The sequence below is a fragment of the Lynx canadensis genome, chromosome B1, assembly GCF_007474595.2.
Source record: "Lynx canadensis isolate LIC74 chromosome B1, mLynCan4.pri.v2, whole genome shotgun sequence".
NCBI classification, from domain to species: Eukaryota; Metazoa; Chordata; class Mammalia; order Carnivora; family Felidae; genus Lynx; species Lynx canadensis.
The window spans coordinates 138,079,400-138,105,648 of record NC_044306.2 but is presented as its reverse complement, the minus strand read 5'-3'; the positions used below and the strand labels follow the sequence as shown (position 1 = coordinate 138,105,648).

At 38.6% G+C, this 26,249-nt stretch overlaps 2 protein-coding genes and 1 long non-coding RNA gene across 35 annotated transcripts in view; 1 reads left to right on the top strand and 2 right to left on the bottom strand.

Moving 5' to 3' along the window:
• The window catches only part of SEC31A (SEC31 homolog A, COPII coat complex component), a 72,133-nt gene extending 62,174 nt beyond the window's left edge, over positions 1–9,959 (bottom strand). For 10 of the 31 annotated variants that reach the window (XM_030313560.2, XM_030313567.2, XM_030313569.2 and 7 more), the window contains exon 1: positions 9,807–9,926. The gene's annotated coding sequence lies outside the window, so the exon portion shown is untranslated. Of the gene's footprint in view, positions 1–9,476 lie in introns of all 31 variants that reach the window. The other 21 variants (XM_030313575.2, XM_032592952.1, XM_030313576.2 and 18 more) reach the window with 13 other exon arrangements.
• Positions 9,960–11,644: 1,685 nt separating this feature from the next.
• LOC115512488 lies at positions 11,645–20,610 on the bottom strand. Of its 3 annotated transcripts, none has more exons than XR_003968405.1 (7): positions 20,448–20,610; positions 19,967–20,132; positions 19,527–19,607; positions 16,956–17,029; positions 16,121–16,316; positions 14,400–14,465; positions 11,645–13,334 (listed from the first exon to the last, which is right to left on the bottom strand). It is a non-coding gene; the product is annotated as an uncharacterized LOC115512488 (long non-coding RNA). The 3 variants fall into 3 exon arrangements; XR_003968406.1 differs by lacking the exon at positions 20,448–20,610 and adding an exon at positions 20,313–20,440; XR_003968404.1 differs by lacking the exon at positions 20,448–20,610 and adding an exon at positions 20,330–20,440.
• THAP9 (THAP domain containing 9) overlaps positions 20,594–26,249 on the top strand; it is a 19,789-nt gene continuing 14,133 nt past the window's right edge. The window contains exon 1 of the mRNA XM_030313581.2: positions 20,594–20,793. Coding sequence (XP_030169441.1) covers positions 20,714–20,793 — 80 coding nt within the window. The 5' untranslated portion in view covers positions 20,594–20,713. The remainder of the gene's footprint in view (positions 20,794–26,249) is intronic.

Below are 26,249 nucleotides of genomic sequence, written 5' to 3'. Positions count from 1 at the left end.
TCTCTACCTTCTCCCCCATCCTCCTCCCCTCACCCCCACCCCAGCCTTTCCCACCATAAAACTGTCCTGTACCACAGTAGTGTATTTGTTACAACCAACCTATGTTGGTGTATTAGTATCAAGCAAAGTCCACGGTTTACTTTAGGGTATACTCTTTGGGTTTTGACAAATGAATAATGACACATATCCACCTACCCACAGTTATAGTATCATTCAGAAGTTTTCCTGACCTAAAAATTCTGTGTTCCACATCTTTATCCCCCTCCTCTCCCCATCCCTCCTCCTCCTTCCTGCCAACCACTGATCTCTTTCCTCTCCTCATACTTTTGCCTTTTCTAGAATGTCATTTAGTTATAATTAGATAGTATGTAGCCTTTTGAGATTGGCTTCTTTCACTTAGCAACAAGCATTTAAAATTCCTCCCTGTCTTTTTGTGACTTGATAATTCATTTCTTTTTATCATGGAAAAATATTCCATTGTATGGAGGTACCATGAATTAGTAGTCACATTTATCATTTTTTAAAAAATGGTTTCTGAATTTTGATTAACTACAAAGGCCTTTTGCATGCCAAAGTTATAAAGAAATTCACCCATATTTTTCTTCTAGGCAAATTCATTTGTGGCTTTTCTTTTAAATTTTGACTCAGGTCCTGGTATACGATGTATGTTCATAGTTTATTTTTTTATTACAACAAAACTATTGAAAAGTCTCTTTTTCCTACTAATTTTAAGATAATCACTTTTATCATGTACTAAGTTCCTATATTTAGGTTTATATTCCTATAGGTATTATGATGTAGATTAGGATTTATATTCCTGTATATATTTAGGTTTATTTCTGGATTTCCATTCCTTATGTCCATCTGCTGTTTATTTACATGCTAGCACTCCACTGTTTTAAATACTAAGGCTTTATAGAAGTATGATTCCAATAACCTCTATCCATTGCTTTTTTTCCACCCTATTTTTTTTTTTTTTTGCTATTATTACTGTTTATTTTACTACATAAACTTCAGAATAGTTCTTGTCTAATTCCAGAAAAAAAGAGAATGTTAATATGTTTCCTGACTCTGCATCAAATTAATAAACTTATGGTCAGGGGCGCCTGGGTAGCTCAGTCGGTTAAGCATCTGACTTCAACTCAGGTCCTGCCCTTGTGGTTCGTGAGTTCAAGGCCCACATTGGGCTCTGTGCTGACAGCTCAAAGCCTGGAGCCTACTTTGGATTCTGTGTCTCCTTTTCTCTGTGCCCCTTCCCCACTCATGATCTCTCTCTCTCTCTCTCTCAAATATAAACATTTAAAAAAATTAAAAATAACAATAAATTTATGGAGAAATTGACATAATGCAGAATCTTCCCAATAAGAACATGTTGCCTTTTAAGTTTTCTTTTTTTATCTTTCAGTATTATTTTAAGCTTTTTGACATATTGGGTTTGTTTATTCCCAAGTATTTTATGTTTTGGTTTGGTTTGTAAATGTGGCTCACCCCTAACCCACCCCTATTACATAGACTGTCTTCTTGTTATTGTTATACAAAGGCTAGTGGTATTTGTACTACCATATTAAACAGTAGCAATAACAGTGGGATTTCTTGTTCCTTTCTTTAGTGGAAAAGCCTACTATATCACCATGGAGCATGACTTTAGGATTTGAAATACACATACATATGCACATATAGATATAAATATATATAATGTAAGGAAATTAGCCATTGATTACTGGTTTATTCAATGCTATTTATAAAGACCAGGTATTAAATTCTGTCAAACGCTTTTTATTAGGTAATCAGAATGAACAGATTCTTCTTCTTAGGTCTATCACTGAAACAAATTATACTAACAGATTTCTTAATATGGACCATCTTTTTGTACCTTGAATAAACTTCTCATGATGTATTTCTACTAACATGTTGCTAGATTCCATTTGTTTAACAGAATTTTGCTTCTAGAGTTGTGAGACTGAGTCTATTCTTCTTTTGTGCAATCTTGTCACGTTTTGATACCAATGTTGTAACACTTGAGTCATAAAAAGTTTTCCTTCTTTTTCTATGCTCTAAAACAACTTCAATAACAGCATTGGAATTATTGGTTCTTCAAAGATTTAGCAGAATTCTCTCATGAAACATGTGGGCTGGGTACTTTTGAAGGTCTTTTATGGAAATTGATCTATTTGAATTTCCTTTATACAAAGTCATTTTTGTAAATTATATTTTCCTATGATAATCCTTCAGTTTTTTTTCTTTACGGATTTTCTCATTATTTCAGACTTGAACAACATAGACTCACGATTCTTTTAATTTATGCTATTTATGTTTATTAGTCTTTATTACATATATTTGTGTTTTGCTTCCCCCTACCCTCCTCTTAGTAATTGATCAGCTTAGCTAGTGACTTGTTTATTTTCAAACAGCCAATTTAGTAGTTTAGTAGTCCTTTTTGTTTTCTAATTCATCAATTTCTTTTATTTGTATTAATTCCTTCCTTCTACTCTCTTTTCATTTACTTAGATCTTTTCCTAACTTTCTAAGTTAAATGCTTAACCCACTCATTTTTGTTACTTATTTTTTGTAAGTATTTACAGCTTTGAATTTTCTCTGAGTAATGCTTTAGCTAGATTACATATATTTCTTGTATTTTCATCACTATGGTCATCTACATATTTTGCGATTTCCATTTGTAGTCTCCATTGATCCAACAGTTGACTGAATTTAATATCCAAGTGGAAGGGTCTTTTACTGCATTGTGATTTTTTTTTTTTATAGTATCTCTCCTTTCTAAAATTTATTGAAGTTTTCTTTGGGGCCTATATAGAAGGTTTTGTAAATGTTTCATGAGATCTAAAAAGAACAGGTACTCTGTTTTCAGGATCAAGATCAATATATATTAATCGAATCTACTCTATTGACTTAATTGTTTAGGTTGTCTACAGCCTTACTGTTTTTCCATTTGATCTGTCCTGGACCAAGAACAGTGAATTAAAGGTCACTACTACTAATGTATTTGTGCTTATTTTTCCTGTTATCTCCTGAAAGTTGCTTTGTTATTTAACACATAGTTATTTGGTTGACAGGTATTCATAATATTAAATGTTCACTGTCAAATACACATTTATAGCTTTGTATAGTATTGCTCTTCATTTTAAATAAGGCTTTGGGTCTGAATTCCACTTTATCTCATATTAAGACCCGTATCAGGGGTACCTGGGTGGCTCAGTCAGTCAAGCATTCGGCTCTTGATTTCAACTCAGGTCATGATCTCCCACTTTGTGGGACTGAGCCCAGCAATGGGCTCTGTGCTGACAGTGCGGAACCTCCTCGGGATTCTCTCTCTCCCTCTCTCTCTCTCTGCCCCTCTCCTGCTCACGTTTCACACTGTCTCTCAAAACTAAATAAATAAAGAGGGGCGCCTGGGTGGCTCAATCGGTTAAGCACCCGACTTCGGCTCAGGTCATGATCTCGCTGTCTGTGAGTTTGAGCCCTGTGTCGGGCTCTGTGCTGACAGCTCAGGGCCTGGAGCCTTCTTCAGATTCTGTGTCCCCCTCTCTCTCTGCCTTCCCCTGCTCACACTCTGTCTCTCTCTCTCTCAAAAATGAATAAACATTAAAAAAATTTTTTTAAATAAAGAGAGCTTGTGTGGGAGTGAGGAGAGGGGCGGGGGTGGAGTGGAGAAGAGGGAGAGGGGGGAGAGAGAGAGAGAGAGAGAGAGAGAGAGAGAGAGAGAGAGCGCGAGCGCGGAGCCCCACACAGGGCTTGATCCCCCATGACCCTAGAATCATGACCTGAGCCCAATCAAGAGTCAGATGCTCAACCGAGTCTTCTAGGTGCCTCTGCCCTTTTCAATTTTGAGCCACTTTGTTTTCACTGGCTGTCTTCAATACAGAAAAAAAAGAAAAATTTCAGATTTTGCTTAGTGATCCAATTTGAACATTTTTCAATAGATTAGCTAATAATGCCATATAAAATTTACTGATATAAGTCTTTTCTTCCTGATTTGACAGGTATGATTGCTTAGTTCTATATTATTTTGCTATGTTTGGTTTTATAATTTAGAAATGTACTTTCCCTGTTGTCCATATTTGTGTATTTATCATTTTTCTGATAATTAGTATGACTTGTATTTTTGTTCTCATAAGTACTTCTGGTTCTATCTTAATAATTTAAAACAATATTATTTAGGGGCATCTGGGTTGCTCAGTCAGGTAAGTATCTGACTTCAGCTCAGGTCATGATCTCGTGGTTTGTGAGTTCGAGCGCTGCATTGGGCCCTGTGCTGACAGCTCAGAGCCTGGAGCCTGCTTCAGATTCTGTTGACTCCCTCTCTCTCTGCCCGTCCCCACTTGCTCTCTGTCCTGTCTCTCTCAGAAATATATAAGCATAAAAAAAAACCCCAGTATTATTTAGTACCATTAATCCTCTATTTCTTTACACCGTAATTACTGTGAGCACTAATGAAATCAGTTTTCATAATCTTACTGCCCCTCTTGTACTCCACAGTTATTACAGTCAATAGTATTATCTTTCTCAGTGTTTACCTTTGTACTGTTAAATATGCTTATACCTCCACTAACTGACTTGTCAGCTTTAAATAACGTCCTTTGACTCCCAGCTATTACAGATGAGGCAACCCATTAACTTATTCTACCTCCAATTTTTTTCTTCCCACTTCTCTTAATTTTTTAGTTTTATAATGAATTCCTACATTATCAGATATTGAACATATACACTTTATTCTTTCTTCCTCATTCCCACCTTTGTTTTAGTCTCGGGTTTACAGTTAAATATATTCAATGCTCTCCAAGAGTACTTTTGCCAGCTTTCTCATTCATTTCTAGAGAATAAAGTTCATCCTCCAGTAGTTTCCTTACGAGGGCCTAAGACTAACGATATGCCCTGGGTCTTACATGTTCAAAGTGTTTATACATGAAGAGTATTTTACAGATGATAAAAATGAAGGCACAGAAAGATGAAATAATTTGTACGTGCTAGCAAGGGACACAGCCAAAACTCGAACTCAGAAGTTTACTTCCAGAGTCCAAGCTCTTACTTGTTACCTTAACAAATTCAGGTATTCGATTTTAATCATAGAAGGCATGCTAACATTTAGAAGAAATACTGACAAAACATCTAGGATGCAGGAGGACAATGAGAGAAGGAATGTATTTTAGAAACTGTGCTAGGTTAGGCAAGAGTGGATTAGGAGGTTGCATCACGTGGTTAAAAGTAGTAGAGCCTTTGGAGTCAACACTGGATTTGACTGTTGGCTGTGCTACTTATGATACTTTGGACACACTGTTTAACCTCTCTGAGCCCCACTTATAAAATAGGGACAAAAGAGACTACTTCATGGGATGTTGTGAAACTTAAATGAGATGATATATTTGAAATACGAGGCCAAACACAGTGCCCAGCACATAGGTTAACATGAGTTTTAATATGCTAACTACTTTTTAAAATTATTACTATCATGAGATTAACCAAGAAAACCATACATCTAGTTTCCTAAGACTATTCTAAAAAAAAGGGCAAAATCTCAATTTTCTAAGAAGTGAAAAAGAGGCCTATTTTCTATATATGAAATGTCCTCTTCCTCTGAGCCAACTGTCTTTAATAACAAGTTCAAGTCCCAGTTCCTTCATAAGTACCCTAATGATCCAATACACAATTATCTAAATAATCTCTTAACTGTCTATACCACTTTAAACATATTATAATAAAGTATCTTATTCTATCTTAAAACTTTATAACACTCTATTAGTACCTATTGTTACATCTTTTTCCACTGCCTTTTCACCAACTGTTTTATATGGCATCTTGTCTCACTAACTAGACAAATAATGTCTTTTTTCAATAAAAAATTACAACTTTTACCCTTTCTGGACTCAAAATTGCTTAGCACAGGGTGAAGTAGATACAAAGCTTTGCTTGTTCAATTTTAAATGTTTATTAGGGAAATACAAAAAGAGTGATGAGCTAGAAAGATTACTTTCAGGTAAAACATTTAATTTTTAAATTCTTTTTTTTTTTTAATTTTTTTTAACATTTATTTATTTTTGAGACAGAGAGAGACAGAGCATGAAGGGGGGAGGGGCAGAGAGAGAAAGAGACACAGAATTGGAAGCAGGCTCCAGGCTCTGAGCCATCAGCCCAGAGCCCGACGTGGGGCTCGAACTCACGGACCGTGAGATTGTGACCTGAGCCGAAGTCGGACACTTAACCGACTGAGTCACCCAGGCGCCCCTAATTTTTAAATTCTTAAGTGTTTAAAAGAAAAAAATAACTTTACTAACTTTAACTTTTCTTATTTAAAAACTAGGGAGGGGCACCTGGGTAGCTCAGTCAGTTAAGGGTCAGACTTTGGCTCAGGTCATGATCTCATGGTCCATGAGTTTGAGCCCCGTTTTGGGCTCTGTGCTGGCTGCTTTGAATTCTGTGTTTCCCTCTCTCTCTTTGCCCTTCCTCTGCTCTCGCATTCTCTCTCTCTCAAAAATAAATAAACATTAAAAAAAAAAACCACTTTTTTTTTTAATAGGGAAAAATACTACTAGGGTAAAAAGAGGTTTTTTAAAAGGGTAAAAAAGTTTGTTTTAAAAAAAGATTTTATAAAGTGTCTTAGAATAATTTCTAAAAGTGAAAACAAAACAACCATGTATATTAAAAAAAAAAACAAAACTGAACTACAGTATGTCTAAGAGCAAAGGTACAACAGAGGATACCTGATTCATGAACACTTAGTTAATGTGTAACATTTACTGAAAGAGAAAGAGACAAATTCATAAGCACATAAAATGGTTAAGTGGAAATTCAAAACATTTATAAAAGTCTACTTCTTGTCCTTAGCACTCAATGTTCCACTAGATGCAGTTCCACTTATTAACTTGTACTGAACACAAGGCTTCAATACCAGCTACTTTTTTTTCCCCCCAATCACTACAACAATGGCCTGGAACTACCTTATGTGGTCTGAATCTAATTAAATAAGAATACCATAATCTACCCACTGCAATCATTCTTAAAACACTAAGACTGCTATGAAAATACAACTTGCATATTTCCTTTCCTTAGAAATGATCATTTAGTTGTAATTAATTTTCTTAAAAATCTGAAGAAGGCTTAGATTAAACCAAGTGTACTTCCCCGAGTGAAGACTTGCTTTAAAAGCTTTGTGCAATTTTTTTTCAATATCAAATGTGATAAGAATTCACACTATGCAGGCTTATTTCATTCAAGACTATTTTACACAGAACAAAATCATTCTTATAACACAAAAAGAAAAGTGTGAGGACAGTGGCTTGTTCACATATGACATCTATAAGACAATATCTATGGCGTAACAGTTTAGGGTATGGAGTCCAGAGCCAAACCCTCAGTTTAAATCCCAGCTCCATCATGTCCTAGGCTCTGGCTTTAGGCATGTACCTTTACCTGTTGTGTGCCTTGGCTACCCATTTGGTAAAATAAGTATAATAAAAGTATGTATAAGAAGGGTTGTTGTGAGAATTAAATAAGGCATTACACAGAGGCCTTAGAACAGTGCCTGGCACATAGTAAATGCATGCCTGTAAATGTCAGCTACTGCAAAAGTCACAATTTAAAATGCGTATCCCAAAGAATACACCTGAAGAATAATTTATGTTTCAGACTAGAACTCTTATTTTTTTGTCCAAGTTTCTCCCTACAACATGCACGTAGTTAAATGCATGCAATTTAGTGGAAGCTTTTCTCTTTCCGCTCATTTTCTAGTTGCTAATTTTGTAAAGCAATACTAAACTCCAACAGTACTATTTTCTCAAACATACCAATCTTACAATGCTCCATACAGAGATGACCCATTCTTCAGAAAGTAAAAAGTAGAAGAGTTTATGGAAATGGAAATTCTGACTCTCAAACCAGGAATACAATCTCTAGTTGGGACTGCCTTATTAAAAATCCATCTTGTGTGGGCAAATATCTCACCATGGATGGACAAATTTGTTCTAGAGGATTTATTGTTATCGATGTTCTAAGGCTCATTTCACTCAACCAAAATCACATCAAAGTGCCAACCGTGCACTGAACTAAATGGTGTCATACTTATCTAGAATCTAATAAATAAAACATTTTGAACTAAAATTAACCGAAGAATGACAACATTTCTGGGGCGCCTGGGTGATCCAGTCGGTTAAGTGACTGACTTCAGCTCAGGTCATGATCTTAACCGTGTGTGGGTTTGAGCGCGGCATCGGGGTCTGTGCTGACAGCTCGGAGCCTGGAGCCTGCTTCCGATTCTGTGTCTCCCTCTCTCTCTGCCCCTCCCCCGCTCATGCTCTGTCTCTCTCTGTCTCAAAAATAAAATTAAAAACGTTAAAAAAAAAATAAATAAATAAAACATTAAAAATTTTTTTATAAGAATATTTCTAAAAACACTGTAAAAATCAATTTAATAATACCACTTGACAAGAATTTCTAAACTTCATGAAATTACATACAAAATTCTGTGTGTATTTTTTAAAGTAGGCTTCTTTAAGTACCCCCACACAGGGCTAGAACTCACCACCCTGAGATCAAGACCTGCTGAGATAGACGCTCAACCAACTGAGCCATCCATAAGCCCCTGTGCAGTGCATTTTTCTAGGAAGGTGATCCAATGCTTTCCTCAGGTCCTCAAAACGGACTGTAATTCCAAAAAATTAAGAATCACTGCTCTTTACAGTTACAAATTTCTTTCTTTTCTTACGTTATTAGTTTCAAAAAGAACCTATGTATCTAAAATTAGGCAATATAATTCTTAATCCATTCCAATGTCACATTTCCCAAACAACCTTGGATGTGTGTAACATTAATTCACAACTACAAAAACACTTCAGGTTATCCAAAAGTTGTTAGAGTCTACAAACCTTCCCCAGGTCTATTTAATCAAGAGAAAGAGCACAGAAGAACCACTAAAAAACGATGAGTAAACTTCAGCCAATCCCAGAACAATCAGTATGTACAGAAAACGTAGGACGGTATGATAGAAGAGCAAGGCTCTGATATTGATTGAATACAGTTACAATTAGCGACAAACACAATCACATTTCAGTTTTCTGTAGTTAGAAAGCAGTTTTGGAGAAAGGATTTATCACAGACCATCACTGCAACTTCAGAAAGACTAAATAAAATTAGTTGCTTATGCTCACATAAAAGTTCATAATGCCCACAAGCCCACGCAATATTTTGATTTATTTTTCACCTGTCCTGTAACTTGATCTCTCATCATAATAACTTATTAGCAAAAACATACAACACTTTTTGACATTTCCTTCGAGGAATAGACGGCAACTGGTAACTATCCTTAAAATAATCCAATCCTGGTTCAATGACAGTAGCTTCCAGTTAAAAACCTATGAACCTTTAAATCTGGCAACAGTTCAAATACAAACAAAAAAATCATAACCAAACTAAAATGAACCAAAGTGATCCTGAGGTTTGCTTCCTTCCCTCGCCCTTGGGGCCCGCACCTCTTTGTGCACAAGGGTGTGAGTGTCCTCTGACCTCAGACCCCCGTTACCGGACCTGGCACGACACCCTGTCGCAAGCCTCAGGGGAGCTCCTGCTCAGCAGTGGAAACGTTGGCGGATGTGGATCCGCGCGATCCCCGAAGCAGCCGTGACGCCAGGCGTTATCCAGACGGGCCCGAAACGAAGATCAGGGACGCGCCGCCACCACAGACCGGGCCGCAGGCTGACGGGGACCAGCGGAGGCCGATGCCACGGTCGTAGCTTTCGCCTGTGCTCCACCTCAAGGCCCGAGGACCGGCGAAGAAGACAGGGAGGAATAGGCAGACACACCTTGTGGGGACCCTCGGCGACCGGTTCCTGCGTTAGCGCGACGCCCGTCGGACTCTCCCAGCATTCGCCGCCGCCCCTCCTCCCGCCCCAAAGCCACCTCCACGTTCCGCTTCAACGTGGCAGCCACAGCCCCGCCCGGGCGGCCCGCGGACGCTTCCGGGAGCGACGCCTCGCCCCGCCCACTTCGGCGCGCTCCCCTTCACGGCATTTCCGGGAGGGGTGGCAGGCGGGCGTGGGGAGCGTGTAGGTGGCGCGGGCTTGTGAGGTTGGGGGGACCCGTACTGAAGGGCGGCGTACAGGTTGAGGATGCGGTGACCCGGCGTACGCGAAAAGAAAAAAAAAAACAGGTCCTGCTGTGCTGGGTGTAGCTATCTGTTCGAAGAAGGGCCGAGGCCTGCAAGAATGCCACCTAGAAGTCCTGCGAGACATCGGCAGCCTCCGCGACACTGCCAACACTGGACAAATCACTTGGAAATGGGACTGCACGGCCCTAATTGCAGAAACTAATTTGTGATTGGGTTGGTTAAAAGTTGTTCTACAGTATTGCTTTTGAGGACTTCAAAACCAAGTGATCTGACTATACCCGAGGTCTGTTGTGGACAGTGTTGTTACTCCAGAGGCATAGTGGAGCCAAGTAGTCCAGTTAGCATCATATGGCACTATTTAAGATGTACTAGGGTTTGCCCTTAGTCACTGGGCTTCGCCAGACCCTGGCTTCGAATTAGTGTATTGTCTGGATGTCGTTTTTAGTTTAGGAATTGTTTTACAGCAAAGTAAAACCGGAGGAAAAGTACTTATAAACAATTAGAACCTGGATTCAACCCAGGTTTCCTAACTTCTAGGCCAGTTCTCTTCCCGTTACACCGAAGAGTCAACCATCTCTTTCAAGTTTTTTCTTAAATTTTCTTTTTTACATTTATTTATTTTTGAGAAACAGAGTAAGACAAAGCGTAAGCGGGGGAGGGGCAGAGAGAGGAGACAGAATTGGAAGCAGGCTCCAGGCTCTGAGCAAGTGGTCAACACAGAGCCTCATGCTGGGCTTGAACCCACGAACCATGAGATCATGACCTGAGCCGAAGTCGGATGCTAACCAACTGAGCCACCCAGGTGCCCCTCAAGTTTTTTCTGAAGTGCCTTCACTTCTAGGTATCAGAGTAGGCACATTTTTGCGCTCCCACTGCACGCTTTCACACACCCTTTTAGTGTCTTATACTTAGTTCAATTTGAAAAGGAAGTTTATTTCTCTAGTACAGAAATAGACCAAACGGATTACTTAGGCTACAGCAGCAAATTTCTAGTGTCCTACAAATCCATTTTTACTTACAGCTGCAAGGACTAGTTTACCTATAGATGCCAATGAAAAATCCAACTTAGAAGTGGGCCCATCACTTGAATCAACCGAAAACTTAACTCCCTACTGCCCCAACCCCAGAAGACCCCCGACTACCTGTAAATGTACATCAGTATGGAGAAAGGGCTCATTAGAACAACTTACCAAAAAACTCAAATGATTCAAGCAGTGGTTACATTCTTTGGTATCATTTAATGTACTATATGTTCCTATTGCAGAAGTCAAACTACAAACTTCCCTGCTCCCCACCACCCCCTTTTGTAGACTGTGAGGTATGAACAGTATTTCATGACTGGAACACAGCCACTTTCAATGGTCTCTGTATTGCCTATGGCTGTTTTTGTGCTACATGGACAAAACTGAGTAGTTGCTAGAGACCATTAAAGAGTCTGCAAAGCCTATTCACTGTATGGCTGTATTTATAAAAGAAGTTTGCCAATCCCTATCTATTAGGATTTGCCTACAAGTCAAAGTATGAGACATACAGTATTGTATAAATTTTTATTTCAAAGCCTTGTTATAGTAGCATGCATACAAAGACAGTATGAAAACTGTCATAATATAACTGGTAATCTAAGGGAAAAGTGTATTTGTTTCTAGACTTGATATATCTGGTTAAATATAAAGAGTTCCTAGTTTGTTTTAAATAGAGGGAGTTCTCACTTGGACTATGAAAGCTGAAACCGCGCAAAGCACAATCTGATTGTTCTATAACCTTAAAATTTGTCCAAACATTAGAAACTGATTTTGGTTGAAATATAAAAAATAAAATATTCAAAACATTAGAAACATTGAAAATTAGAATGTTTTATTTCTTTATAAACAAGTCTCAAGTAGTTTGAACAGTGCTTGCTTTCTCATATAACTTACAATATGGAGCAAGCATCTTTCCTATGCCTTGGCAAATTGTCATCCTCTTTTCTGAGTTTGATCTTTTTCTAACGTTTAATGCTTTGCACAGTGTCATGAAACATCTCAGAGTTCCTTTAATGTGGTTTTTCACCTGAATCACTTCCTCCAAATGTATTCATCCTTCACAACACACAACTGCTTTCCTCATTTATAACTATGTTCACCTTCACTAAATTCTTCTGGCTATATATCCAATTTTAGTGTATGTGCTGCTGAAGCAGCACCTTCTGGCTGTATATCCAGAACTACTTCCTGAATGGCAGCAGTGTAAACATTCCCACAGTCATATCTTCCGGAACTCCATTTACATTCCAGCCAAATCCTATGAAGTTTTGCACAGTAGTCTCATACCACTGTGCAAAGCAAGGACTGCCTGTGATTCTTGGAACATGGGTGCAAATTTCCCAGTAGCATCCTTATCTGAACATGCAGCTTCACCAGTGGAACATTATTCCATTCACGCCGACCTCCAAACGATGCTTAACCTTAACCGACTGAGCCACGCAGGCGCTCCAGACTTCTGAACGATGAAACCAGCCTTTCCCAGCAAAAAACGTTCTTTTTTAGTCTCCTGGTAATTACCATTTTCCTTCAGTGCAGCAACTAACCTCAACACTCTGGCCTGAATGCTAGCCAAACTGATTAGGATTTTTTATTACAGTCCTCCATCCAAAGTAGAAGCAAGCACTCCATTTCAACTGTAAGTGGCTTTCTGTTCCTAGTGTAATTTAAACTAAAAAATGTTGAAGCAACTTTACTTTGCTTTTTATATTCCTCGAACTTTTAAACCACAGTTTCTGCTGCAGCTTTATGTAGGCCTGGGTCTCGTCTCGTCTTCACTATGCTGTCGCCATTTTCAAATCCAATTTCACTTCCAGTGTTAAAAATCACTTGTTTCTTTGCTGCCCTGCCAATTCCCTCTTCTGATTATCCAGTTTTGTACAATGTTGCATGGGTTTATTACTGGGAAACAAGTAAGCAATACAACTACATGCTTTACTCTGTGAACTAATAGATGTTTAGTGATCAATCACCAAGAGACTTTGAAAGATGTGATGTAACTGGTTACTGACCATGATGCACATCTTTTATAATGCATAATCAGTTGTGGAATAAAGAGCTAGCAACAAAACTTATGCAACAATTCAGTTACTATTGTAACTGAAATCACAACTGTGTTGTAGGAGGATTGGTGTTATTTAACTAAACTGTGAAAACTGATCTTCATGTATAATGGAACGGTGCAAAGTAAGGACCACCTGTATCTAAAAAGAAAAACTTACATTAGTTCACAAAATAATCAACTTTTAATCCAATTTAGTTAACTACTAGCCAAACTTAACCATAGATCAAAATAGAAACTGAAGATTTTCTCAAAGGAATGTTAGTTCCAGAGTGAATTCCCACTGGAGATGGAAAAATGTTTGGAGACAAGGTAATACAGAATTCTTCAAATTAGCATTTGCAGACAGTCCAAAGACATCCTTTTGAGAACTTAGGCCCCTTCCCTCATTTCAACAATTTTGAGGTCTGCAAAAGAGTAAAGTTCTGGACAACTCTACTGTTGTCCTGATTATAAAGCTTTATAATCATCACAAAGCACAAGACTGTATGTATTTACAACTTATTCCACACCAGCCAGTACCATGTTTTCTCCTGTGTAACAGTAGCATCCATCCCATTTAATGTTTTGTCTTTGAATGCACTTATTTTGTAAATCTTTTGATTAAGGCCCGTCAACAAAATTTATATCAACTTTTATGTTTGTAGAAATTTATGAAATAGAAAATAAACTTAAATCAATACTGAGTATTTGCAAGAATTTTTCCTCTTTATATTCCTCAAATTTGAAACACCCCAAGACAACATGCCTAATTAGTGACAGATTAATCTGGTATTAAATTTGAGATTCCCAGCTTCTAACCACCTACTTATCTACTGTTCTCGAATAAAGATTAAGTTATAGGATGGTCATTCAGTGGCATATCAAAGAGTCATTTATAGGACATACAAAAGTTCAGCAAATTTAAACCCTGGAATATATGATCTCTAAGAACCTCAGAGGCTGAATTACACCATTATTTTTGAGAAAAGATAATCATCAAGGTTAAAAGTCCTGACCCCAGCCACCCAATTGCCTATCCTGCATCAAATCTATTGATTCAGAAAATTATCTTTGAAATCATATTCTTGTTATCTTTGAAAAATGAAAAAATAAGGAAAAAAATTTAATTGAGTACAATGTCCACATTATGCTCAAATATCAATTTTTTGCTCAAATCTGATTGTCCGTTCTTTTGTCAAAACTAGCAAATTTATAAACCACTTACCTTACTATATAAATGTTCAAATTCTTTATCAGATAAATCTGACAAAAACACCCTTCAATTTCATTCCTAAAACAGGAACACATTCACAAGTAAATCAATATACAAAAAAATTACATCATATCTATAATTTTTTTCTCCCACTAGGATTTTCTTTTTCCATTATGTCCTCATCCACATACATTAATCACAACAGATCATGATGTGAACAGCAGTGGAAAAAATTTAATCATTGGACATTTATATTTTCTTCCTATTTTCAACTTGAGCTTTAGTCATAAGTTTTTCATTGTTTAGCCCTTTTTATTTATTTTTTTTATTTTTTTTTTTTTTAATTTTTTTTTCAACGTTTATTTATTTTTGGGACAGAGAGAGACAGAGCATGAACGGGGGAGGGGCAGAGAGAGAGGGAGACACAGAATCGGAAACAGGCTCCAGGCTCCGAGCCATCAGCCCAGAGCCTGACGCGGGGCTCGAACTCACGGACCGCGAGATCGTGACCTGGCTGAAGTCGGACGCTTAACCGACTGCACCACCCAGGCGCCCCTGTTTAGCCCTTTTTAAAGAACACATAATATATACACATTTCTATAAATTTTAATTTTCATGAACCGGTAACACCTCCAATTTTACTTCCAATTGGAAAAATCATACCAAGATAATCTCAAGTGTATCATTTAACTACTTCGCACAGATTACCTTATGCTAACTTAGAAATGTCTTAATATTAAGCTTGACATAGAAAGGGTAACCATACCTAATACAAACACATCCCAAAACTGGTTGTATCTTGTTTTTCACGTAATGCTTTTTGTTATTACACAAGGTCTCCAAAATAACCAGAAGCACTTAAGCTTTAAAGGAAAAGAGTTGTCACTGCTAACAAAGAACTTTTAAGCAGCAATTAAGGGAACAGAAGACTCAAAAGATTACAAATCTCAGGCACAAATTAGAATTCTACCAATTAGGGGCATTCTGCTCAGAATGCCCCAATTAGGGGCTTGGCAAAGTCTGTATTTTGCACATCAAGAGAGATAAAAGACCGTGGTGGGAGGGGGGAGCAACAGAAAGAAAAGGAAATATACTCACCAAACTGGATAAATATCAAGCTTTTGAGGAAAAGGACAAATCGCTCTAAAGCTGCTGCTGTGTATTTATACCTTTATTCCATCCAATGTCAAATATATGTGTAAGTGCCTTTAAGTAATTGGATTGCATTCCTTAGAAAACTCTAAACAGAAATTTCAACCATTCCAAGTCAGTCTGCACCCCAAGCAAAATACCAGGGATAGGGGTACTCAATTTCTCTCTATAGTCTACTTCCAGCTTCTCTAACCACCTTCACCTAAGGAGGAGTTGGGAGAGGAGAAATGGATCCAAGAAAAAAAAACATATATGATCAAAGTCCAATATTCTCTATCTATAAAATAAGCTTTCTTATATATTCTCTAGAAAATTTCCAATAGGAGTGGCATCACTTATGGAATTTATATATTCACGGGCAAGAAACCGTGCATCTTAGAAATGAGAGCACTTATTTGAATACATATGCTCTCATACTTCTCATTACCTGACCAGAGGGTCTAATGTTAAATCTCTTGATTCAATAAATTGAAGCAGTTTATAAAAAAAAAAAAAGAGTAAAGGGTGATAGTCAGCCTCCAAGATGGTCCCCAATGATCTCCCACCTCTTGGTATTCACACCCTCATATGTGTCGACTTACATGTTAACTTGGCATTTCTCTCTTGGATCATTCCCTCTGGGGAAAGATAGTTGTCATGTTGCGAGAGTTCTCAGGCACCCTATGGAGAGGTTCTCATGGTGAAGCACTGAAGTCTTCAGTCAACAGCCATCAAGAAACCAAGGCTTGCCAAGTGAGAGCCCAGAAGATGATGTCTCTCTGCTTTGCCCTCCTCCCACTGTAAGGTAAGTGTTGTTGTAAACTACTAAGTTTTGAATAACTTTTACATAGCAATAAATAATTCATACAGAGGGTCACAATCCATATTCAAAAAGCAAAATGTACAACTTATGAATTAGCTGGAAAGGTCTGAAGTTTTAGGAAAGGGTCAGATTCGGGAACAGTTTTTAAGTTGGCCACCAATAATTTCAAAACCCGAAGGCTTTCTGAATGAAACGGTGAAAAATTCAGCAAGAATGTAAGTCAGTTACCAGAAATACATTTTAATTCAACAGGACAATAAATAAAGGTTCTAGTAGAAATAAGAATCTGACAAAAGAGTAGGTGTTCAACAAGGAAGATACCAGTCCTAGAAGGCAAAAGGTCTATTTGCTTTCCTAGGGTTGTTGTGAGAAATACATTTGTTTATAAAACAAACTTGTGTGTCTATACAATGCTTAGCACAATGCCTGGCACGTAGTGGTTCAAGAAGCATTAGTTGTTCTTTTTTCTCCAAGTGACCAAATTAATAAAATTCTGTAACAGGAAATTAGATTTCACCAAAGTCTTCGTAAATCTTTACTTAGATAATCTGCCATTTCCAACGCACTACCATTGTTCTGGGAACACTTAATACATTTAAAAAAAGATATACTACCTCCCCTGTATATCTGGAGTGATTATCTTTGAAGTCCCAGGAATCTTTTTCCAACATCTCCAAGAATGTAATTCCTAAAAAGAGATATTTTCTTTTATATTACAATGCACAACAGTCCATGCATTTTCCCAATATCTTTAATACAGTTTACATATCCTCATTAATGTATTCAATAATCACAACGGTTCATTATGTGAACAGCAGTGAAAAGGTTTAATCACTGGATATGAAGTTATTGGAAGAAGCAAAGACAATCAAATGATTAAACTGAGAACCTCAACGTCACTAGTAAAACAGTAAAAAACAGCAACAAAAATGCACAAGTTATAAACGAACATAAAGATACATAACTACAACTAAAAAAAAAAGCATGCTTTTATGAGGAATTACCTATTTCCCTATCCAGGAGTACATTAAGAAAACCTAGACCCCTTGTGGCTTCCATAAAGTGAGTTTTCATTTAACCAGTTTACATTTAAGTACATCTGTTTTGCAGCATAGCAGTTTTCAGTAACTCATTTGTAATTAATAATTTCAAGAATGCTTTCAGAATAATGTGAGAGCCACGGTTTCATCTATCCTTGGGCAGCCACAATATCTGGAATCCACTTAAAAGAAAATTAAAATAAAAAACCCTTCCCTCTGAACTCTGATGCTGAACTGGCAGCAGGGGTACTTTCAACTCTAACTTAAGAAAATGAAAAATGAGATTGGGGCACCTGGGTGGCTCAGTTGGTTAAGTGTCTGACTTCAGCTTAGGTCATGATCTTGTGGTTCGTGGGTTCGAGGCCCACGTTAGGCTCTGTGCTGACAGCTCAGAGCCTGGAGCCTGCTTCGGATTCTGTGTGTCCCCCTCCATCTGTCCCTCCCCCACTCATGCTCTGTCCCTCTCTCTCAAAGATAAACATAACAACAAAAAAAAGAAAATGAAAAATGAGAGCCTGCACCTGGGGATTCCCTCCCACCCAGCTACTCCCACCTGCCCTCTGTACCGTTTAGCAACTTATGAGCTCAGAGCTCCACTTCCTATCTGTAATGTCTAGCACCCACCAGGCTTGCTCTTTTAATATACCCTACGGTAAGGTCCATTTAAGTTACCCTTAAGGGGTGAGAGGAGGGCACAGGAGTACTTTCCAGGTACTGATTACTATTTTAGAACTTATCCAATTGCACAGATTTTGAGTACTCAATGCTTTTTCTTTTTCCTACAAGCACTACTTTCACATGCATAATTTTGCTGAACATGAGGTATTTTTCAGGGGCATGTATTTGTGTGGTAGAGCCTGAAAAGACAAATTCACCTTACACATTGGTCTCTACATGCAAGGAGCATCCTCTAGCAGGTTCCCTGCAAACCTGGAGTCCTTAAAAATCAGGCAACCACCACGATGAAATACCACTTCACACAAGAACGTGGAGAAAATGGGACCCTCATCCACTGCTAATGGGAATGTAAAATGGTCCAGGCACTTTGGAAAAACAGTTTGGCATTTCCTTGAGGTTAAACATTAACACTTAGCATATGACCTAGCGATTCCACCTTCAGGTATATACTCAAAAGAAATGAAAACATATGTCCATACACAAACTTGTACACTAATTTTCACAGCAGAATTATTCATAATAATCCCCCACAATGGAAACAACTCAAATGGTCAACTGATAAATGGTTAAATAAAATCATCATAGCAGTATATACATACAATGGAACATCTTTTGACAATTAAAAAAAAAAAATGGAAGTACTCAGGGCGCCTGTGTAACTCAGAAATGTCTTGATTTTGGGTCTGGTCATGATCTCACAGCTCGTGAGTTCCCCGTACTGGGCTCTGTGCTCACAGTGTGGAACCTGCTTGGGATTCTTTCTCTCTTCCCCTCCCTCTACCTCTCCTCTGTTTATGCTCTAAATCTCTCTTTCAAAATAAATAAGTAAATATCTAAATGAAAGAAGCTGCTTGCAAAAGGCCGTATATTAGTTTTTGATTCCATTTATATGAAATTGTATAGGCAAATCTACATAGACAAAAAAAAATAGTGGTTTCCAAGAACAGAGGATAGGGAAGATATAGGGAGTGACTGTTAATGAGAATGTGGTTTTTTTTGGGGGGGGGGGAGGGGTGGTGATGAAAACGTCCTAAAATTGATCATGGTGATGACTGCACAACTCTTGAATATACTAAAACTTAATGCACACTTTATATGGGCTAACTGTATGGTGTAGGAGTTATATCTCAACAAAACTGTTACCAAAAAAACAAGGCAACCAATTTTTTCCTTAAAGATAAAACTGTTATGTATTTCTACTTAGCCTCATTTGGGTCTTAACTGGTTGAGTACTAAGAAAGTTTCTAATAGCCTAACAGACTGAAGATAATTTTAATCCAGATCCTACCCTTTGCACGTCTAACATCCAAGCAAGCACACAGCCCATGGTTCAATTTTCCCCAAAGTCATGGACTATCCTCAGGCCACATGACTTTTAAGAAAGGGACATACACAAAAGCTCTGTTAATCTCGTTCAAACAAGATACAAGCATATTATAATGGAAAGCAGATGTCACTAAGTAGTACCTTTTGGCTGGAATCTGGACTAAGAAAACAACAAGGGGAAAAAGACGCAATCTGGCTTGGAAATGTTGGAATCACCCTCGCCTACAGGAGAAGGAAATGAAAAAACTGAATGAAAAGTACAAACTTTTCTGGTTTCCTTAATGGGCCTCCAATGTAAGCAGGAGAGAAAGAAGCCACTTAATATGCTAAGTGTCTCTTCAAAGACAGAAATTATGCCCTATTTTGGCCCCATTTTGTTTCTTCCATGACAATTGAAATCTCATACCGTAAACATATAGAGCTTAACAAAGACATCTTTTGAAGACCTTCTCGCTTCTTGAAAACTATCTACAATGCGCCACATCCCAACCCAAATCATTTCATTGCGCTTTCTGTCCTGACCCTCTTACTAATTATATTGACGATTCCCCACTAGACATGTGGTGCCCCAAGGATCTTACCTTGTTTCCTTAATTGCCCCACAGTGACAAACGGTCTTGTAGAAAATGTTCGTTGAATTAAAAAACGACGTATCCCCGTATTAACACTCTTATTCATGCTCCTCCGGGGTCACATATCTAAGGCCAACCATCCCAACAGCTCCTATAACATCGCCACATCAGGGAACTACCAAATAAAATGCAAGGAAATTATATGCCTCTCAGTAGATAATTTATTTGGGGGCCCAATATTGTCTTTAACATTTCTAGGGTATCGCGTTTATCGCTCTCCCTCCCATCTCTTCACCCATATCCAGTCCCTTTAAGAGTTCGTACCGGAGACCTAACGGCATGCCCCTAGTTTCACCTCAATATTACTCCTACCTCCCCGCTTCGCATTCTCAGGCCTTGCCTCACAGGAACCACGATGGCACCGGATGTACCCGGTGCGTGTTGAAACAGTAGCAAAACTAGACCATAAACAACTAAATCCACTAAGCACCCTGGAACAGAGAGGAGGAGTCGTCAAATGCTCGTCTTAATGTTCTAGGCTCTTCCGATTGGCTGCAGCGACGCGACGTGGCCTGTGATTGGTCACGGCGTCAAGCGCAGCGCCCACGAAGAGGAAGAGTAGGAGTCTTGCACCTTAAGAGCCCGCCTTTTCCGACAAATAAAGGTCGTAGCCGCCGAATCCACGGGCGGAGCTAAATTTATCACCATTAATGCTGTCGTAGGACCACCCAAAGTGGAGCCCCACGTAGCAAGAAGATGACCCGAAGTTGCTCGGCAGTTGGCTGCAGCACCCGGGACACCGTGCTGAGCCGGGAGCGCGGCCTCTCCTTCCACCAGTGCGTGAGAGCAGCCTCCGGCTGTCTAACTCCCAGCACGGCCTGGCGGGCAGTAGGCCAGGGTGGGGCGGGGCCGGGCTTGCGTTGCGCCGTTGACGTGACGTGGCGTGACGTGCGTAGCGTGGGGGAAAGGAACGAGGGACCTTTGAGAGTTGGTGTTTTTCCTGTCTTTCCGGCTTAGCGTGTGCCTCCAAATTGCTGATTCTCTCTCGTTGCCTACCGCTTACCTAATGGCGTTTAGCAAGGGTTTTTCGAAAGGAGTCATGCTTCTTTTCGGTCGTCTTACTATTTGACGTGAGGAGATGGGAAGGGTGGACAGTTTGGGAGAACTGTTGAAGCGTTCGATTCCATTAGAGTTGTGTGGCTTACCCAGGAACAGGAGTACAGATGGATTTTCACGAATACTGCCTGTTACTGCAAGTTATTTAGTAGAATTGGCTGAGCTCCACAAGGCCGGTCCTATTCTGGCTGGATCTGGTCATGGCAAGGAAGGTACATTGGCTCAAGAGTGGGGTGGGTTTTCAGACCAGTCTAATTCGAACCCACGTCTATAGTCCATCCATGACATACAGTTGATTCAAAGTTCAAGGCACAATGCGAAGTAGAAGAGTAGACAAAAAGAAACGTACTTCAAAAAGAGGTAGTCTGTTAAGGTAATAGATTATGAGAAAATCAAAAGTAGTTTTACGGGACAGATGGTATTTGAGTTGGACCTTGAACTTAGGTTGTAGAGTGGGGGTGGGAGGAAGATAGCGCTTAAATACGAATAACATGGGAAAATGTAAAGGGGTGGAGAGTGCAGATATCAGAGGAGTGGAAAAAGTATCTTGAAGACATTAAAAAAAAATGTCAGGTTAAGGAGTTTCAACTCTGTATGGTAGGCCTTTTGTAGTCATTGTTTTGTGTTCTTTAAATAGGGCTGGTTCCTCCACCTAAGCTGTTAGAATTGTATCTTGTAACCTTTCTTTTCTTCTCTGGGATTTTCCCCCATCAATTAGTTCCTGTTCATTTTAAATTGCTCCCTCTACTGATTACTTGCCTAAAGTCGACATTACTTCCATTTTTAAACAGGCACACAAACTCTTGAGCCTATGTGCACCTCTGCACTACCCTATCACGCTTTCCCTCTATAACAAGGCTCCTCTAAACAGGAACATACACCTATTTTCCTAAGTCCTATTGACTTTTCAACCTATGGTAGCCAGGTCACTACTGCTCTAATGCACTGACAAAGGGTCAACAGTAATGTTGCCAAATCTAAGTGAGCACTTCTAAGTCCTCTTAACCTTTTTTTTTTTTTTTTTTGAGTTTTAATTATATCGACTGCTCCGTGAAACTCTCATCTTCATTGGCTTTATTGACACACTCTGTCCAGAGTTCTCTCCTTTTCCTCTAATTTTTTTTTAAATTTTTTGCTGCCCTGCTTTTCCTGTGCCTTCTTAAGATTCTTTAAGCGAGGAAGAATTCATTTATTGCTTTTATTTATTTTATATATTGAGGACCAAAGTAAGACCTACTTAATTTTAAGAAGAGAAAGTGATGCAATTATTACAGTAGTATACTATGATTCGTCCAGGCTGATTTCTTCCCATTCATTCCATTTTCCTGATTTCTGGAAATGATTTTTCTAAAAATGCAAATTTTATACTAGTTCCCTTAAAAAAGGATTTTAATCCTGGGGCTTTTCAAATGCCTAAAGGCAGAGTCCAAACTCCTCTGTGAAGACTTTTCTCCAATACCTGTCTTCCAACCTGAATTTAATTTCCTCTGTATTTCTGTTATTTTTTATGTGTGCTAAATTAAACACATGCCCTTATGTATGAATGGGAGGGAATAATCTTTGTCTTCTATGCCTAGGAAGTTGTAAGGAATGCAGAAGAAGGTAGAGACAGGAAAAGGAGTTAGAATACTATGGTGTTAATCGTAGCAACAAAGTTATATTGATCAGAAGTAAGGGTTCAGCAAAAAGGTAATATAGGTTGGAAAGAATTTGTCAACTTGCCATCGCCCAAAGGCGTCATCTTCAGACTTCTTGAACATGGAGCCCTCTCCACAAAGAAATTTGAGTACATGGCCTGATAAATGTGTACTGATTTATAAATTACATACACGAAGTGATGAACTAATATGTATTATGAAACACAAAAATTAAGCGATGCGGCAAAACATTATAAAAATAAATTCTAATGTTTTCTTCAAATCTCAGTAGATGAGTGCACACTCCTCTGGTAGCCACTGACCTAAAGGATGGATCCCAAACTTCCTAGCACACACGATCTTTTGTGATCTGGCCTTTAGCCACCCCTCCAGCCCATCCATAACCAGTTCAAGCTACCTCTGTACTCTTCTTTAACCCTCTCCAGTCTACAAATTAACTTATTTTTCAATGCTTTGTCAACCAGTAAGATCCTAGTAGTTATTTTATATCTATGTTTATGCATTTGCTTGGAGTGGCCACTGTCTGCATGGCAAACTCCTGTTGATACATCAGCTCTAGCTCCAATATTCTGTCTTCTGAAGCCTTCCCCAACATCCTCACCACCATTACCAGAATTGTGAAAGATGTTGCAAGGACACAGGCGAGGGGCTTTGGCTGAAAAGCATGAATCAAAATGATTAAAGGTGTGGAAACTGTTGTTATGAGAATACTGATACTTGGTCAAACACATAAATGGTTAAATATGAGATGGGACTGGCAAGTTTAAAGAAGTGACAGTTTGATTCATTCTCCTTTTATTGGTGTAAAGAAATTAAACAACTTATTTCATAATCAAATATATGTATGATAACTTGGAAGAGTTTTTGCCTGAATTGTAATGAATTCTATTTTTATACTTTTAGCTATGAAACATTTCAAACACATTAGCAGGCAAAGAATAATACATAACAAACACTGATATACCCATCACTAGAATTAAGCAGATGTTAACATTTTGCCTTGTTTCATTTTTTTTTCTTTTCTGTTAGAAGAGAATTAAGTTACCAGGTATAAAGCTTTACCCCTCATGGGGCGCCTGGGTGGCGCAGTCGGTTAAGCGTCTGACTTCAGCCAGGTCACGATCTCGCGCTCCGTGAGTTCCAGCCCCGCGTCGGGCTCTGGGCTGATGGCTCGGAGCCTGGAGCCTGTTTCCGATTCTGTGTCTCCCTCTCTCTCTGCCCCTCCCCCGTTCATGCTCTGTCTCTCTCTGTCCCAAAAATAAATAAACGTTGAAAAAAAAAATTTTTTTTTTAAAATAAAAAAAAAAAAAAAAGCTTTACCCCTCAATCCTTTCTCTGTCTCCCCAGAGATGACCACTGTAGAAAGGATTTTCCTAGCCACTTTTTTAGAAAATATGATATGCAGAGAGCCCAAGGTAATTTCTGCCAATAGTGTAAAAAAGGCATAGTTAACAGGAGAGAAAACAGATTCTGCATTAGTGTAAACCAATTCATTATTGTGTATATGAAATGATGATTGGTTTGGGATTTTTCTTTTGCCACAGGTGATTTTAGAATAGGGGAACATGAATTCCAATTTCAACTACTATTTACTGGTGGCTATACTTAGTTCTGGTCTTGGTTTCATCTTCAGTAAAAGGTAACCTGTTCGTGCAGAATTTTTTAAAGACTAAAATAGTTTTAAAAACACACATAAGCACTGGGGCGCCTGGCTGGCTCAGTAGGAAAAGCATGTGGTTCTTGATCTCAGAGTCATGAGTTTGAGCCCCATGTTGGGTGTAGAGATTACTTAAATAAACTTTAAAACATATGCACACCCACACAAGTAAAAATAGCACAAGGTAAATGCTTTAAAAGTAGTATCAATTATTATTACCAATTTAATTTTGTCCAGAATTCAAATTAGTCATGCTTGTTAGACTACAGTATTTTTCAAGCCTTTCATGGTGTGTTATGCATAGGAAATATTTAATACTTTGGGGCAAACCAACAAAGCTGTTTGGGACTGGCCTGTAATACCTACTTCAAGGGCTCCAAGTGGCCCAGGCCATTCCATGAGATAAGGGGATTGATGGCTGTAGTGAGCAGGCATGCCAGTTGGGAAACCGCATCAGAGGATCAGGCTAGTAATGTAACTTGGTGGACTGGCCAACTTTTTACTGTCCTTTGCATGGTTAGAGACTACACCCCATCTGTGGAAAAGCTGCCTCACAAACGTGCCATTAGTTAAGAAAAGAATTCAGTAAAAAGACATAGATTTGCCTCACCTTTATTAGAAAAACAATTTCCTCTTGATCAAGTGGCATTATCTTCCGGGAACAATAAAATGAAAGTCTTGAAAGTGGAATTGTTGTTCCTAGGAAAGAACAAACTCTGGGTAGCACTTTACCATTTACAAAGTGCTTTTGAATGCATTTGTCACCTTGTGCACTCTTAACTACAACCCTGTGAGGCAGCTGAGAGATTGAGACATGTCTGTTAAAGGTAATTGAAGGTTAAGTACAGATTTTCCAATTCAGTATTCTTTCTCAAGGTGATTGAGAGAATATCTCAGAAGTATGTTTTACCATTCTGCTATATTTCCCCAACAATGAGCTGAGGACATTAAAATTTTCACTAGTTTCAATTCCTAACAACCATATGCTTTAAAACCCAAGTTAAAATATACAAAATTCACACAGCTGCCTGTAGATCTGTCTCCAAGGTAAATCAAGGGAGAGGGTGCAGAAAGAGTAGTTTTGTGATCCCCCCCCCAACAAATTTCTAAACATAGTAATTTGGCTAGGATTAAAAAGAGAGGAACACGAGGTAATTTTTGTATTCAAGGCTAGGAAAAAGTGGTGCCTTTCAAAACAAAAGGAAAATTGAGTATGGGAAATGTACTTACTTGTTTTCTACTGCTGAGTAACAAATTTCTTCAAAATGCAGTAGAAACATGATCTCACAAATTTCTGAGGGTAGGAATCCGGGAGTGAATTAACTGGGTGTTACAGGCTGTCTCATAAGGTAGTAGTAAAATGTTAGCCAACACTAGAATGTTCTGAACACTTGATGAGGCTGAAGGGTGCAGTTTCAGAAAGACTCATGTGGCCTTTAGTGGGGAAGCCTGTTTCTTGCCCAGTGGACATATTTCTGCAGGACTGCTTCTCACATGGCAGAGAAATTTTCCCAGAGAAAAACCATTGAATAGAGGGAGCAAGTACCTTTTATTACTTAGTCTTATTGCCCGTTGTCTCTTCTCCTTTTTTTTTTTTTTTTTTTGTATTTCTTAGAAGCAAATCACTAACCCTAGCCCACACTCAAGGGGAAGGAAATTAGGCTCCACCCCTTGAAAGGAATAGAAGTAAAGAATTTGGGGACATAGTTTAAAAACACACATACCAAATTTGAGCAGATTCTGTTAATGTAGTCAGTGAAGACAAAATGTAGGATATTTAATATGAGAATTACCCTCAGAAATTAAAGCAAATGAGCTCACTTAGATACTGAACTCTTGGATTCAAAAAATCAAAGAACTT